This window comes from Rhynchophorus ferrugineus, unplaced genomic scaffold, assembly GCF_030347505.1.
Source record: "Rhynchophorus ferrugineus isolate W39M unplaced genomic scaffold, kcgeb_rfMv2 rfM3, whole genome shotgun sequence".
In the NCBI taxonomy this organism is placed as follows: domain Eukaryota; kingdom Metazoa; phylum Arthropoda; class Insecta; order Coleoptera; family Curculionidae; genus Rhynchophorus; species Rhynchophorus ferrugineus.
The window spans coordinates 1,126,866-1,144,942 of NW_027472582.1; the positions used below are offsets into that span (position 1 = coordinate 1,126,866).

Sequence of the window (18,077 nt, forward strand, 5' to 3'; positions counted from 1 at the left end):
TATATATATATATATATATATATATACCCATAATAAAAATTAATTTACATAAATACAAGGAAAAGGTTCTAATGCAGACATTAAAAAAATTGCTTCAGTGCCTTTTTTTAAACTAATTGCACAATAAACTATGACAAACCACATTTTCATTACCCGCCCATTATCCTAAATTAAGGCAAACCCAACGAAGGTGTGACGAAATTAGTATCAAATGAGTCAAAACGAAACATCCAGACAAATATGGCGCGGTGTGCGTGAGACTTACTGAAGTCCAACGATGGTGCCGCAGGTCAAGTGTGTAACCAGGCGGCCGGGGATACAACAGGGTTGTTCCACCCAACCGCCACCGCGGTGGGTAGGAGGAGGAGGAGATTATTTGAATTGGGAATCAATAAGTCATCCTTGAACTGACCTTTAATTTTGATTGATGCCTTGCCGCCTAATAAATGGTCGGGTATGTAACTGGGGGGATATTTATTTTTAAACGATGAATATGAACGCGAAAAAACAACGCGTTTTTGTGTTGGATTGTTTTGTTTTTTTGTGGATTTTTCCATAATATGGACCATAGTACGTAAATAAATTTAATTTAACTTGATACACTTTTACGTTACGATGGAGGAACAAACAACATCATCTTTTGATTACTTTTAAAATGGTTTCTTAAATTAAATCATAGAAGAAAGTAGTATTGATATCGCAACAACTTATTAATATGAAACAAATATGAAAGGGACATCACTCTTAGGAATATTATTAAATGCATTTCAAATATAGGGTATCCCAACAGTTAAACATTAAAGTTGCCACCATTCGTGTGGTGAAGTAGTACTTTTTTTGGTTCCTGATTTACCAGCTGAAAATGTTTCCTTGCTGATGTTAACTCAATTTATAAGAGAGGATTGCCCGTGAAGACACTCTATTTGGGGTATGAGAACCTTTGGCGGCTTGAAGAACCGCTTTTTGGGGGATAGTCTTCGGGGTTACATGATAGGATCGCCTCTGACAGGGATCTGATGTGGGAATTGTTGGAGCGAGCTGAGGTTGCATGGAATTTCTTGTATAAGTAGAAAACGAACCGTCTTATTTCTGGTGTGTCAGTTTCCCGATGAATTTGGGTATTCCTGAGCAACCTTAGCGCATGGGAATTTCATTTTGCATTGCTGAAGCTTTTCCACTAGTTCCGGCCTGATAAACCGATACCAAGCGTTAGATCCATATAACATGACGGGTCTGATAAGCAGCTTGTAAAGCAAAATTTTAATCATCGGAGACAATTTACTTTTTCTGTAGATAAGAAGGTTAAACACTGTGGCGACACCGTAGCCTTTGGCGATTGCTTTAGTTATCTGTGTTGACCATAGGAATCTATGGTCAAAGATGAGGCCGAGATATGTGGCTTTTTGTCGGCACGCGATTGAGACTTTTTTCACTCTCAGCTGATAGATGCGGATGTCTCTCTGATTGTGAAAGATTATGGCCTGAGTTTTTTGGGGGCTGCTTTGCAAACCAACCAACCACTTTTGTACTAATTTTAGACTGAAGGCATCATTGAGCATTACTTCTTTACTGTTTTAAAATGATGATTGCTAGGCAGTGGATATTACACATATTCTTCACACATTATTTCCATCCAAATTAGGTGATACTCATATGGACGTCGTATGGTTTCAATAATACAATAAACAGAGTCCACCAAATAATTCAGAATTTGGTTGGGAGGTTGTTGGATCATGTAATGTAGCATCACCTGATTTATTCTCTTAAAAAGATTGATTCAAAAAGATCAACTATATTTATGTACCATGGCCTTGGAATATTTCGAGAATATATCAACAAAACCTTTCATTTCATGATTAAATGAAAATTACAATCCAAAAATGTGTATATATAAGTATGGGATAATTAATTTTGGATATTATTTGATTGCTTTGGGTAGTTTCATGAAAAGTAACACTCAAGTAAATTGTATATTTGCTTTTACTGTTTGTTATTAAATGACATTTTTTATCTTATTTGAGTACTGACCTACAACTTAATTTGGTTCACACTTTATATATGAACATTTTCAAATATCTATCTTAAATTTTAAGAGACTTTTGAAGTATAATAAAAAGCAATGCAAAATTCAAACAAAATTCTGTTCACACAAAAAAAAGAACTTTTCACAATCCTTATGTCTTTAGTTATATGGAAGCAATTGAGATAACTCAAAACAGTTTTAGAAACCCCCCCCCCCCCCCAGGCAGATTTTTAAAACAAATATCTTCCATCTTGGTTTGATAAGTTAAATGATGTATTGATCCATAACTTTGAGTTGTATGGCTACTTGTTAATCGAAATGCTGAATATAGATATCGCTTATGGCTTTCCTCTCTGATCTTCTCTGTTTAATTTATCTTAAAGTGATCTATACTATTTGAGTGGTTATGCAAGAAGTGGTGCAACAATCATAAAACCATAACACTTGATGTTTGGGAGAATATGATATGGTCTGATGAATCATCGTTTCCATGATGCCCAATAAACGGCCGGAATTATATATAGAGAAAGCCCCTAAAAAGGCCCAAGATCTCGACTGTCTGCGTCCAGCAGTCTTGCATTACGGTTTAGGCGACAATATCGTGGTATCTGTTCTTATTCACATCACCGACCGGATTACTGCGAACGAATATGTCAACATCCTCGCTGGTGATGTTCTTTCTATGAGTAACATATTCCCGCCAAACACTGCAATATTCCAACGTGGTAATGCGCCCATACATGAAGGCAAAATCAGGCAGTCTAGGTTTGAGGTGCATTAAAATGTCGTCAAACTATTGAGACTATTTTGCCCATCCTCTATATATAATTAGAGGTTTTCATAATACCTTTAAATATCATATTATTTAATGAAATCATACTATTATTCTATCATTCAAAATAAACATATACCATTGGTCAGTGCTGGAAATTTACATTAAATAAATACTTGTCCCTCGCCTGTTTTATCTGGGATTAAATATTCTTCCGCTTTCTTTCTTTTCTTTCGACGTCCTCAAAACATTTAAGTGTCGAAAGTCAACTATTTCTCGATGTTTTAATATTAATCTGTCGAAGATAGACATTAGTTTCGAGTGGATAGATTGATACCGATCTTGTCAGTTTTTCAACGGGCACCTTCTTAACGCTTAGAAATTAATTGTTGTCTAAAACGTGATCGCAGAATAAAATATAATCGCGTGGTAATTAAAAATCTGTCGGTTTTTACTCGAAACTCTATTTTGTAATTAGCAATTATAAAGTCACCAGCGCCACTTAGCAGGATCATCGAGACTCGATTGGACATCCTGCCGAGCGACATGACGAGAACGTTATAAATCTGAACGCTTATTTTTTAGAACTGTAGCCAGTTCATTAACTACGTTTATTAGATATTCAGATATTTTAATTTTGCCATGTTAACAGAACTGAAGAAACGGCAACATAGCATTAGAAGACTTTCATCGGCTTGAATATCATCGTTTTTTGATCGGCAGTGATTATTCTCATACCACTCCCATCGTACTGAGGAGGGTCAACCACCTTCTTATCCCAGAAATTGAACAAGTTCAGTTTTGTTTATCGGACGTTGAAAAAATATTTCCACGTGGCAGTTGTTTACTTTTCGCGAGATTGGTTCAATAAACATCAGACACCAACCATGTCCATCTAATACCAGGAAAATGGACAATCAACACTTGAAACATTTAAAAAAGGCCAGGAAAAAACGAATTTATACTAGGTGTGTCGGTAACTAATTTCTGATTTCTGTAACACATTTCACTAGCCAAAACTATACTCATGATGTTCACCTGAAAATTACAGAAGTTACGTTCCGCCAACATAAAAGCGTTATAGATTTATAATTTTTTGAATTTGTCAATATTTATGCCGGAAAACGTGCATATTCTATCCATCCATCCAGATATGTTCTATCCATAACAACATATGAAAGGTGGTTTCAACAATTTAAATATGGCGATTTCAAGGTTTAAAACAAAGAACGTCTTGGTCGGCCAAAGACGTTTAAAGATGCGAAATTATAAGGGTAATTAGATAAAGACCCAATACAAACTCAGAAGAAGATGACAGAAAACTTGAATGTGAAGCGAGTCGCAATTAACTTATTAACTTAATTAACAATAAACTTATTAATTCAACTTTCAATATAGTCCAACATCTTATATAACCTATTCAAAACAGTAGTGACAAAACGTTGCCGCAGAAACTCTGAGTTTTACTACTTTTTGGTTTGGACATATAACAAAATTCTAATCTACATAAAATAATGAAACAAAAATGTAATGTTTTATAATTTATTTTAACACTATAGTATATCTAAAAACTACAGTTAATTATACAGCCACAAAAATTTATAGGTTAGAGTTGTTTTATTATATATATATTGAACTTTTTTCCACACTACATAGTTCTAGGCGCGTTTTTTTATGTAGTGGTATCCCCAAAAGGCCTAATCCACCTAATTAACAAATGTATATCTGAGTAATGTATTTTACTTTCATTAGAGAGCATATTTATGTTTTACGCTTAGTTCTTGTTTCTTTCGACGCAATGCTTCTTTGTAGTCATTATGATATTATTATATTTCTCCTTAGTTTGTTTTGTTACTACCTGTATACATCTTTCTTCATAAAACTACATTTAATCACTACATTCTCGCTAATGCACATGCGATATCTGCAAAAGAGTTAGCAGTATTTCTCTCCCCATACATTTTAACCAAACGTTCATGTATATTCTGAACAATAACACACATGTTTATAAAGCTTTCACACTCTGTAATACAGTTTCCTATAATTAAAATATGTTAATTGTATACTGACCTTTAGTTGTTTCCTCATTCATCACCCTGTCTTGGCAATTGTCAGCATTGAATCATAAACCAACATTCATTCAGTTTTATTCCATCACCGTCACTTTCAGTAATACTAATCTAGTTCATACTAAACTATTTATTTTCAATCTATCAAAAACTTGCTCAAGATTCTACCATTTGTCGATTTGTCTCACACAAATCGAAGGTGTTATTTTCGACAATGCCTCCTTCTATAAATTCAGACAGTTCTAGTTTGAATATCCTTCTCGACCTGAATGTCTATTGCAAAAATTCTTTGTAATAAAATAATAAATATGCAGTGATAGGGAGGAAGACATAATACTCTGTGGCCATAACGTTCGGTAATATGATCTACTATGTATCTCCTCTCAGGCTTATTTCTAAAAAAGTAACTTACATAAAATTCAATTCAATATTTAATATATATTTACCGGGTAACAGTTTGAAATAGTTCATTCTTTAACATGGTTTCCTCGAAACTTGTTTTATGTACTTTAAGCCATTCCTTAATTGCAGCCTTTGTTGATGAACTGGTTGGGATTTTCTCCACCAGTGTACTATGATATGGTGCATTGTACATAACAATAACTAATGGTTCCTCCAAGTTCTTTAAAAGCTGATTTTAACCCGGAATAAAACCATTCCTGTTTCCAGCATGAAGAACTATATGTCTGCAATGAATTATTAATAAATGTTATGACTGAACCTAATCCATAGTTATTCCAACGTTTACCTTTTTCCATAAACTTTTGTTGTCTTTATACTATATTTATGATCATCTTGCCATGAACGACCCAATGTACCATTTTGAAATATTTCTGTCTCATTTAAATATATAAATTGATATAATAATTCTTCCTTGTTTTTGTTACATATTTTTCAAAATTGTATTCTTTTAATAGCAATCTCTGAAAGTTCCATTAAACCCCTTCGTCGGTTATATTTACACCACTTAAATCCTATATTACCCAACAGTGTATGAAGGGATGTTCTACATCCTTCAAATATCTGTATATATTTTGGCTTTTTATGGATACTTTCCAGACTAATAATTATCTCTGAAATAATTGTATTAAATTATGTTTTGATTGAAAAAACTACTTATAGTTTTTATACATTTCGTATATTTGATCTTTGATACAGCTGATTAAATCAAGCTGATCTTGATTCGTCACCTGTTTCGCATAAACACCGTTTCTTCTAGATGAATTTAAGGTTATATTGTTCTTTATTTTTTACTAGCGACCCGCCCCGGCTTCGCACGGGTGCAATGCTGATACTAAATTAAATACACTACAGAAAAAATATGAACGTTGTATATAAAAACATAGCGGCCCGCTCCGACTTTGCACGGGCATAAAATATATATGCCTATGTCACTCAATGAAAACATGATTAAAATCGATCCAGTATTTTTGGTTCATTCATTACTGCCCTTGGCCTGCACGCATTAAATTTGGAGTAAAACAATTCCTCTTCCCCTATACTTACTATGAAGATTTCCTGCTATCTTTGGAATATCTAAATTCATACAATTTTTATTACATTACACATTTTTAAACGCAAATTTTAAATTTGTAATATCTCCGAAAATATTTGTTTAATTTACATGCTGTAAGGAACCATATTGATCTATATTAATTGCACACTGTATTTAAGGTACTTAATTCGATAAGGATTAATGCCGTATTGCTTAAAATAGCTTCGTAAATAAGCCATTTTCTCACGTAAAAAGTAAACAATAAAAATGGTTAATGCGGGTTATCCCTAAAAGATAAACATATACCATCGCGGATTTTTTTGTAGACCTTTTTATGGTGTACAATACTGTAGTACATTAATTTGATCTAACTCGTAGGGTTAGGCAGCGTTTTTGCTAATTGCTAAATAAGCCTAAAAAATAGGTTAATTTACGACATCACGTTAGAAACCTCTAAAATTAGCAATGTTGCCTTAGTATATTATGCATGTATTATACATATAAACCTTCCTCTTGAATCACTCTATCTATTGAAAAAAACCGCATCAAAATCCGTTGCGTAGTTTTAAAGATTTAAGCGCACATATGGATATAGGGACAGAAAAGGCGACTTTGTTTTATACTATGTAGTGAAGATGCTTTAGTGACCGTGTCCGTTATAATATACAGTGCAGCTGCAACGCGCAAAAAATATTTTCAATAATAAGGGCGGCGATTATGTTTGCTAGTTTATAACCCGTAATTACAATATTTTCAATAATTTTGCAAATGTTTGACAAACGAACAATTTTTGCAGGCTCTTTCGTTACATGTTCGAACTTCTCTAACAGCGTTCTATCTTTTTTCAAATAGAATAAAATGATAAAGAAAATATTGTCTGACTGTAATACGAATTTACAACTTTCCACAGATACATATTGATTACGTGTGTCACTACTGTTTTGAATAGAGTATATTATCTATCTAATATTATAAAAATAAATGAGATTTGTTTGGAGCCCAATTAATTTAGTTAATAATCAAGCACGAAAATATAATAAATTGTAAACGTGAAACATGATTAAATTACGTGAAATATTCGAAGAGATATAACTAAAAATATCTATTAAATAAATTCGATCGTTCCGAAAGTGTGTACTTTAATCAATTCCTGCAGAGGTCCTTTTTTAATCTGCAATGATCGTACTCATACCACCGCCGTCATGCATTCGGCTGTAGGGGAGGTCAACCACCTTCTTATCCCAGAAATTGAATAAGTTCGATTTTGTTTAACGGGCAAAAAAAAGTTTCCACTTGCCCTCGGCAGGTTTTCTCTCCGTTCCCTTTGGAAGCCTTCGGGTCGTTCCAAATTCGCTATAACAAATTTCGCTCCATCAAGGTGTATTACCGAAAGTATACACTTCCCAACACAATGAAGTATTTAAGATCTCTTCTATTTTTTAAAATATAATCACGTTTAAATAAAATGAGTTTTTTATAGTTTTTGAAATTGTTTATTACGAAAAATATTTGTTCGAAAAAAATTGACACTTGGAGGAATATTATTACGATATCATTTTATTATGGAAACAATGAAAGTAATTTCCCTGTGATAATTCTACATAACTTTAACCCCATTCTGCATAGTCCTACAGTTGTATCTGTAATATTACACACCCTTGTTATCATCTTGCAAAATGATAAAAATCTTATTAATCTTATTATCACTTGACGGGTTCCCGATTCCCCAGGCAACATCACCGAAAAACTTTGGCATCTATCTTAATGGCAGATTAAATTGGAAACACGATGTAAAGCAAAAAGCAGATCAGAACGTCAACAATCTACCTGTGGGCAATAAGTATTATAATATAATACTTAGTTATATAATATAACCATATTGACATGTAAAAGATCACTTCAGTAAGTGATCTTCTGTACAACTTATAATCTAAATCTTATTCTATCATTGGGATGCGCTAATTGTCTTTCAGAGTCACATTCGTTATGGATTCTATGGGGATATCGCGCTGAATCAGTTTCTTGGACACGTTAATTAAAATGGTAATAAAATAGAACGCATTAAACTTAAATTTCCCTATTCGGAATTCTTTTGAGATATCAGACTCTAACGGTGTCCAATTCTAAACCATAAAACAATTGACAAAATAAGCGTTTGCAAATAAATAACAAAATAAAGGCCATGTTAGAGAAACTTTGTCGATCTCACTTTCATTTCTTCTCTTGTATGACTGACCTCAAATAATTGTATACCAGCAGTATTATGAATTAATCTAGCACAATATAATTATATATAAATGACATAAATATTTAATTATGAATGTTGTTGCTAACAAAACTAAAGTGAAACATTAGCAAAAATCAGCGTAGACATCGTATAAAAGAACTACACGAAGTAAATGAAGTCGAATTAGCATGATAGCCATACACAAAAGGTAAAATTATTATAATATACTCCTGCCTCTTTCAGCTATGCCCCTAATTGCCGAGCCCAATTTTTTTCTACGTCTGTGTCCCGACAATACCGAGACATTTCCTTCACCATCGCGACGCATTGATTTATTTACCGAGATATTTCGTCGATTTACTTATCGAGACGTGGCCTAGTAATTGATTTCGATGTCTGTCTCCATTAGATCCGACCGTAATGTAAAAATATCCGCCCCGGCCGAATCAACCGCCACATTTGTTGACAAGTGTATTTTTTCCAGCAGTAACGAGCAGCAGGTTCAAAGTAACACCGCCGTCTGCTCGCCGGGGCCCCGGCGGTGAGGGGAAGGGGGGGCGTCGGGTCGCGGGGAGGGTTTTTCGTGGGCCAGAGGGGTAGACAGACGCGGCGCGCGGGGGTAAGCGTTGTCTCGTAGTCATGGCAACGGCAAGGTCGCGAGTCTATTCCCTCCGTCCCCGCCTCGGCCCCGGCAGACTCTTTTTCATAGCCGCCTTATTTCTTTTTTTCTCCGTCTCTGCGTCCCTCACTCCGTCTCTCTCTCTTTCGCCCTCCCCTCTCTCTCGGTCGCCCGTCCGTGCTACTACCGTGTGGATTTTTTTCTGTGCTCGGCGCTTTGATCGGTGATACGATTTTTTTCGTTCGTCGAGAATATGAAAAACAGAAATCGCATGGAGACTGACACAGATCCTCCTCCACCTCCTCCTTATCGCGTCGATACTAATTAAATATCCTATTAGGGGCGACAATAAAGTATGGTATCGTCAGAGGAAATTCCGTCTTCTGTTCTGCCAGAAGAGTAAGCGCCACTGCGTTGTCCATCTTCTTAATGAGAGAGCTTCTGTAGCTCTCCTCCCTCTACAGTAGCGTTTCTTAATCATTTTCAGCCCACGAACCACTAGAATATTCCCAAAAAATTCCCAAGGAGCCTCTTAATAAAAGAAACACAGGAATAAATTTAGGATTTTAATACTGAAGAGAACATACAAAAATTAGAAATAATGTATTAATGTGATTGTTGGTGCGGAATTGATAACACTGCGGAGCCTGCCATTCAGTCATTTACATATATTTGGTCCAGATGTGCTTCTGCCAAGTTAATCTACGATCCAAGTATAATTTTATCGACTGACAGGTTTTCTTCTCCGAGTATAACTAACCCGAGGGTACTTATTTTGGTTTGTCTTTATTCTCCATCGGTTAGAGCATTTCTCGATAGTATTCAAATGGCTTTGGACATGGGACGAAGCAGTTTTTGGGTCAAAATTCACTGGGAGGACAGTGTCATCACTAAGTGGTAGGTTCTCAGTGTGTTATTTTATCAATTATTGGTATTATTATATTAGTGGTATTATGTATTAGCCTTATATGTCTATACGAGGTCCCATCCTGTGATGGTTTATCCACTATTATGACTTGGGCAATTTTCCTGAGAAATGTTCGAGATGACTGTCATTACATATTTTGACTAGGCTCATGATTGCTCATGATGGCCTTGTGTGCATTTTCTTCCTTAAGAGTCCTTATTTCTCCCAGAACCTCTTTAGAATGCACGCATTTCAACAGTGTAGGTATATTTGCAGAGGCAATTCAAGGTATTCTTTTGTTTCGACTATGTTCCTGACCGGACTATGAGAATTGTTGAAATACATCACTTGTAGTTAGCAAATGCACTGGCCTTACCTTATTTAATCCTGACCACCCTTATATATTGTCTCTAAGGAATTACTTAAGCTTAAGGCTTCTTCCTGGTTTTAGTAGCTTTTCGCAGTGAAAAAAATTCAAGTATTGTGTGTCTAACGGTACATCATACCGCAGACATTACCATCTCGACCCTACTCTCTGTAAGCTTTATTGAGATTAAACTGTTGGAATCCGTGGAAATTGATAGATTTATTTATTTATTAAATTTAGCATATAATAAAATACGATCGATTCCCGCCAAATGTCCTAATTATAGTTAATTAAAGGTAATAACAGTCCGTGTGCTACGATGAAAAATAGACGTACGGAACAAATATTTTAATAGTAGAAAATTCGAATTCCTCTAAGCCATAAATTAACGTTATTACTTTAAAATGACAAGGAAAATTTTACATTTACCAATTAGGAGTAATTAAAACATTTAGTAAGTTATGTTAATAATAAATGGATGGCAGTGAAAGCCAAACATCTGAAAACATGATAATATCGTCATTATTACTTGAATATTTCCATTATTTTGTTTCATTGTGATACCCTACTGCAATGTCAATCCAGCGTTCGTATAATTTTTATATTATTTACCTAGAACTATTTGTCTTTACGTTAAAATAGGTTTCAAGCAATCTTCTAAGATCCCCAAAACAGCCGGTGCTCATTGGGGTGCAAATCTGAACTATATGGTAACAACTAACGGCGAACTAATGGTTGGTCATCAAACCGATCGGCTTGTGACCCAATGAATTGCCTTGATGAAACTCGCTCACTCCATTAATAGTTTTGGCCTCACCAAGGTAGACAACGAACAAAAAAAATCTATGTGCCTCCCAAAATGAAGAAATAATAATTACTGTTAGTGCTGGATATGTTCCGGAATATCTTAAGGGTGCTCGAATAATTTTGCTTAAAAAACATGACAAACCGTTAGAACAAGTTGGATCTTACAGGCCTATTTCGCTGCTCCGGCGATATCAAAATTATTTGAGAAACTGCTAATAGAAAAACCATATTTCCAGTTTCGATCTCGGAATCACCATTCGACAATCGACCAAGTATACGGAATAATAGCGGTTATTAAAAAGGCATTCGAAAACGTATATCCTTTCGAAAGAAATTTCTCGAAGGAGCATTATAAACTATATTTCGACTGGATTTCCGCAAGGTAGTGTCTTGGGACCATTTCTATATCTGATCTGATATCCTGACAAAAGTAACAGTACTTGGAACATTTGCTGACGACACAGTTATAATGGTAAATATGTATCTCTGTCTAAGGCTATATAAAAAGTACGAGAAGCGGTCAACAAGATCTACAAATGGACTAAAGACTAGAAAATACAGCTTAATAGCTCCAAATCTGCCCATGTTAATATTGCGCTGCGGCGAATTGACAAAGATTTAATTATATCACTTGACGGGTGCCCGATTCCTCAAGCAGAATAAGCTAAATACCTCGGAATATATCTCGATGGTAGGTTAGACTGGAAACATCATGTGAGACAAAAAGCAGAGCAAATTAGAATCAAAGTCAAGCAATTGTACTGATTAGTCGGAAGATACTCTCAACCTGATCTAAAATAAAAGAGATTGGTTCATCAGTCAATCAAAAAGCCTATTTGAACCTATGGAGTGCAAATATGGGGTTGCTCTTAATCAAACTAAAAAATGTAGTTCTACGATTAATTACCATTGCTTATCGCTACGTAACCAACGAAGAGTTGCATCATGATGTCAAAATCAAATGTATACACGAAGTGATCGAAGATTTCGCCCAAACAAAAACATGAAATAAGGTTGCTAAATCACAGCAACGTGGAAGCAATACAGCTATTGGACAACATGCAGGAAATCAGAAGATTGAAGACCACACGAACTAATTTAGTGTATAAGTATATTTGTAACTTTAGCTTAAGTAAAATCGGTTTATTCTAATTTGGGATTTACATACTGATGTATTAATCTCGTACAAGCCTTGCTTGTATATTAGTGCAAGTACAACAGTAGTAGTAATAAACTAATTTGTAAATTAAGATTAAACTAAGCATATCGAATGTAAGATGTAATTAATGAAATTAGTGCTAGATGCGAAAAATGGGTCATAATCTTGTGACTTATCACAACCCTTTCTTTTGTGTCAGTTGTGTCAGTGTGTCTATTCTATCTTGCTTCATATATAAATTCCATGTCCTTTCTCACTCTTATACTATTCCACTGACTCAATAGTGAAAGTATTTTCTTATTTCTTTACTTCTCATCCTATCGATCTTTGCTTCATCTTCCATTATTTTAAAGTGTTTTTTGAAAATATATAAGTCTAACTATTTCAATATACTTCTGTGAAATCTTTCATTTCAACCCCATTATCAGCGATTATAATAAAATTTTATCATGAACATCTTGACCTTAACTTCGGATCAAATATGCTTCGGATATGTTAAAACAATATATTGCTTCACTGTATTGAAATTAAAGTTCATATATTTCACCATCTACATTTTTTAATTTAAAATTAGATATCGACGAAATTTCAGTGACTTCTTCACGATAGAATATTTTAAGGCATTTTCAGCTATATATAATACGGTTTTTTCAAGTTAGAAATAAATGATTAATAATGATTTCGCGTTATTCCGACAAAGGTTCTAAAATAGCTTTCCACAAAATTCAAGCTAAATACTATTATAGATAATAATCTATTCTTTTGCTTTAAGTAAAACTGGGCTTTTTCACCACAGAATGATTCGTTAATAATATTGTTATGGTGTAAAGTGTTCGCTAATCAGTTTTAACTGGTTTGATTTTTTAAAATATTTTAACTGCGATGCTTTTTTTCTATTAAAATACAAAATCGTCTATTTAATTATGAATTTTTTGTATTTTGTCTAACGATATATCATTTTGGTTTCAGTGTGGTCAACATGGAAAGGATGATTATCCAAATTGGACTAGAAATACCATGGGAATGGGGAAGCAAGGATACGAATCAAAGATGAATGACCACAACCAAATGCAGAAAGGTCAGTACCCCATAATATTTTTAATTAATAATTTAAAACATGGGTTATGAAGTAAATAGTTTGGTGTATAGTATCAAGCCTTCACAACTTTACTGTTTTCACTAATATGCTTAAATCGCGATTATTTGGATTAATACTTTCTTCTTCGATGCTAAAGGTGATTATGAAATAAAAAATTTGTGTTAGTAATTACAAAGCGATTTAAATGTTTTCAATAAAGAAATTGATAAAAACACAGTGAAGTCATTTCCATATCTGGACTGGTGCTGTCGAATATGGCTCGATTATTATGATAATCGTTTTGGTAGACATTAGATATTCCGCTAGGAAATAGTAAGGAGCGACTGGTTCTATTACATTCGACGGCAATAAAAAATAAAAGGGATAAAATAAAAAAGATTAGCAAGCAGAATTTTTATGGGATAGACATAAACATAAAAGTATATTTTTACGGCCCTTGCAGCAAAATAAAAACAAACCAAATTTTACGATACCCAGTCTAGCGTTTTATTATTATACTTTCCTAGGTTTTATTTTTTTCTCCTTCTTTCGACTATAAACTTAATTAAAAGTATATGGATGCGCTGTCTCCCGTGGGACCAGATGAAATATTAATTTAAGATTTTATTTTAAACTGCGCATACCAAACTGCCATATAAACTCCCACATATCTTTATTTGTTTTTATTCTTTTTGTTCTTGTATTAAATTATAATTCAATAATATTCTGCGAAAATATCCTTTATAGCATAGTATTCAGTCTCATTAGTGTCAAATTCAGTGCTTAATTATTCCTTCGCCTCTTTTATGTAACATAAAATATCCCTCATTTCCGGTTTTGATGGTCTACTGATATTATCCTCACTTGGAAGACGGGATGCTTCTGTGTTGACGTGGTACTAGAGTCTTCTTTGATGGGAATATCAATTTCTAGGTGGCAGTGGAGGTCACAAATGCATACATATCAAGGCGCATTCACAATACACCTCAGAATCATAGAGAGAAAAATCTAATACCAACACACCAGTTTGGGTTTATTCACAAGCATTCAACAATTAACCATGCCCACAGAATAACAGATGTTATGGAAAAAGCCTACGAGTCTAAAATGTATGCTCAGCTATATCTCAGCTATATCCTTAGATGTAGCACAAGCCTTCGATAAGGTTTGGCATGAAGGCCTAGTTCATAAACTACAGAAAATGTTACCAAAACAATATACCGAGCTATTAAAATCGTACATTACAACCAGAATGTATAACCAAGGAACCACAAGGAAATGTACTGGGGTCAATGCTTTATCTACTCTACACTTGTGATATACCACAAAGGGAGAATATTACAACGGCTACATTTGCTGATGAAGTGACACTTCACTTGATATAGTGAAGAAGCCTCACAAAAATTACAACAGGCAAGTAACAATATAAATAATTGGACAAGTTTGAAAAATAAAAATTAATGAAAGTAAATATGTGCATGTGCAGATCACCTACAATCAGACCGTACAAGCACCGATAACATCAAATAATACTATCACTCCATATAACAACAACGCTAAATATCTCGGAATGAATCTTGATGCAAAACTTCGCTGGAAGGAACATATTAAGAAGCAACGAACTGGAATTGAAATATAGGAAAACATACTGGCTAATTGGAAGAAAATCACAATTGTGACAGTAATATCAATCACAAGTGATCAATCACAAATAATAGCAATAAATTGCTATTATATAATCAAATACTAAAATCTAGATGGACATACAACATACGGAGTTCAATTATTGAGTTCTGCAAAGAGTAACAAAAAGAAAATACAAATTTTTCAGAACAAAGTCCTGAGAGGTATGTTGGGCGCACCCAAATACTGTAGGACTGATTACCTACATTGAGACCTTCAGATACCCACAGTCAGTCAAGAAATCAGGAGAATTGCAAGGGGATCTGAGGAAAGACTCCATTCTCATGAGAATATTGAAGTATTGCAGGTTTTGGATACCACCAGAACAGGACACAGACTCAAAAGAATCAAACCATCTGATCTTGTATAGTGTTGTGTAGTGAAGTGCATATAATAAAAAATACAGCAGTGGGTCCTCCTAGTTATTTATATACCTAGATTTAAGTTATCATAAAGACAAGTTGTAGGTTATTGGCGCAGCCCCGGAGCTGAAATCCGTAGCTCCACATTGGTCTCAGTATCTGCTGATATAAAATAAGCCTGTTGTAGGTTGATAGCTAGGAGTTTCGACCAATCAACCAATATATTTTCCTGGAAAATAAAAGGGATACTTCTCTAAGCAGATTCTAGTAATTCTTAAATATTTCATATTTTAGCCATTAGGTTTATTTATATATTTAATGCTTCAAACTGTCACTGTTCTCTTTTGCTTGTAACTATTTAATTTTTCTTAATTTGTCCTTGATATTTGTTTCAACATACCAATTTTACCTACGAGTATTCCTTTTTATCCCATATAAATAATCTAATCTTAAACATATAACTCATTTATTTATTCCAATAAAGAACTGAAAATCTAAGCACGGATGTAGACCTTAGTTATACCTCAGGATACCTTAGTTGGCATCAATAAACAAAAATGAAGCAATTTTATTAATAAATTTAAATTAATGGAAAAATTACAGATTTTAATCTGACTTATTGTTTTACTAATTTTAAAGTAATTCACTGGTAAAATTCATTTTCATCCTGAATAATTAATACTGACACCTTTTTGGCTACTTTTCAGATAATAAATATTTTCAGAGCGCAAATCCACATCATTCCTTAGTGTCCTATTGTCAATTAGAATTGACGTTAGAATATATAGCTTCATGTAGTGAAATTCTTAGAGCTTTTATCTGAATTGTTTAGACAACTTCTGGCGATGACGCATTTTTTGGATAATCTTCCCATGAATCATATACTATGTTTGTACAACCTAAACAGTGGGAAACAAACCAGCTCATATACAAACAATTTTCTTTAAAGAGGCTAATACACCTAACACTATTTTCGGTAAACTTTCAACCTTTTTTTTGCAAAAAAGTCTATACTATTCGACGCTAGATTTGAAATGACAACACTATTTTTGCGTAATCCTGAAAAATAAAAGGCCATTATAGTAAACTAGTGATTAGAAATCCTATTTAGAATATTTTTCATACGAATATTTTAACATTAACGTAATTAATGTTTCATTACCTGATTTTTTTCCCCAAAAATGTAAATGTGAATTAATTACCTTCAAACAGAATTTACATAAAAAAGAAACTTGTTGATTTATCTAAAAATTACCAATAATTATGACCACAAACATCATCATTTCAAAAAAATCAGTGGTTACTAATAGAATTCGAAGAACTTTTACCAGAATATGACACATTGTAACATGAAATAACACATGCAAATTACTACTTCATTCCCTAAAAAATGCGCAGCAGCATAAAATGACAATTATATAAAATATGTTAGTTTTCGTACAATTTATCAAATTCTATTCGAAACTTATACTTTCATTGCTCTTCAAGAACAAGGAAAAGGTTAATCAGAACATATTATTTAAATAAAAAAATTCCGAGAACCTTAAAAATAAAAAAATTGAATACCACAGAAAACAATATCTGGTTAAAATAATACTGATGATAAACCAGTAAAATAAAAAATAGTTAGATTCAAACTCAATATATCTTTTCAACGTAATGACTTTATTACATAATTTAGAACCATAAGCCTAACAAATGACTGAACAGTCTTTACTTGTAATAAATCGAATAACCATTATTCACAATTATTAACACTGAATTATTAACTATTAAAGGAACGTCTGAAAGCATTCGTCATCGCCTTCTAAGCCCACCGTAGATGGTTATCTAAGTTGTTTTTTTTTTCGCGTATTTTGATCAATTTGGTGTATTATGTTATATCTATATGGCCTTATAAGACCTTCTTCACACATCAATCAATCACAGCCTTATGCCGGAAATAGATAAATCAGCCGGCATAATGTACCTTTAAGGAACAGCAAACAAAACAAACACAACGAAATTCATTAGTGACGTAAGAAGGCTTATTACCAAAATTAAACTTTACACAATAGCTGTGTATCAGGTGGCCTTGGATATCAAAAAGTACCCACCAGAACCTTGATGTATTGGATGCCTAACGTAACGAAGATAACCTTGACGATATTACGATGCACGCGGACTTATTGTATCTCCAGGTGTAACAATTATTTTTAAAATTTGTTATTAATATTGTTCCTCCTACGTAATACTTCGAGTGTAAGGTGTGTGCGTTATAATGGTTTTGTTTTATGGACTATGGTTTACAGTTTCGGTCGAATATATTGCTTGGTTGATTGTTTTTTAATTTTTATAAAGAAAATTTGAATATATTTTTCTCTTTTCGGTCCAAACTCAAATATAAAATAGCACTTTTTTTCCAAAATAACTAACTAGTTCAAATTAACGGCTAAGTTGACTATTTTGTAATAATCTATCACCTTTTTTTATTTTTACTCAGTAAATCTTACTTAAAAATATTCGTCTT

The 18,077-nt window shown here is 33.6% G+C and overlaps 1 protein-coding gene across 2 annotated transcripts in view; it reads left to right on the plus strand.

Annotated features, from left to right (window-relative positions):
- Window positions 1-18,077, plus strand: part of LOC143192675 (zinc finger protein rotund) — a 450,170-nt gene that overhangs the window by 249,722 nt on the left and 182,371 nt on the right. For both annotated transcript variants that reach the window (XM_076398153.1, XM_076398154.1), the window contains exon 4: window positions 13,415-13,523. In XM_076398153.1, coding sequence (XP_076254268.1) covers window positions 13,415-13,523 — 109 coding nt within the window. The remainder of the gene's footprint in view (window positions 1-13,414; window positions 13,524-18,077) is intronic.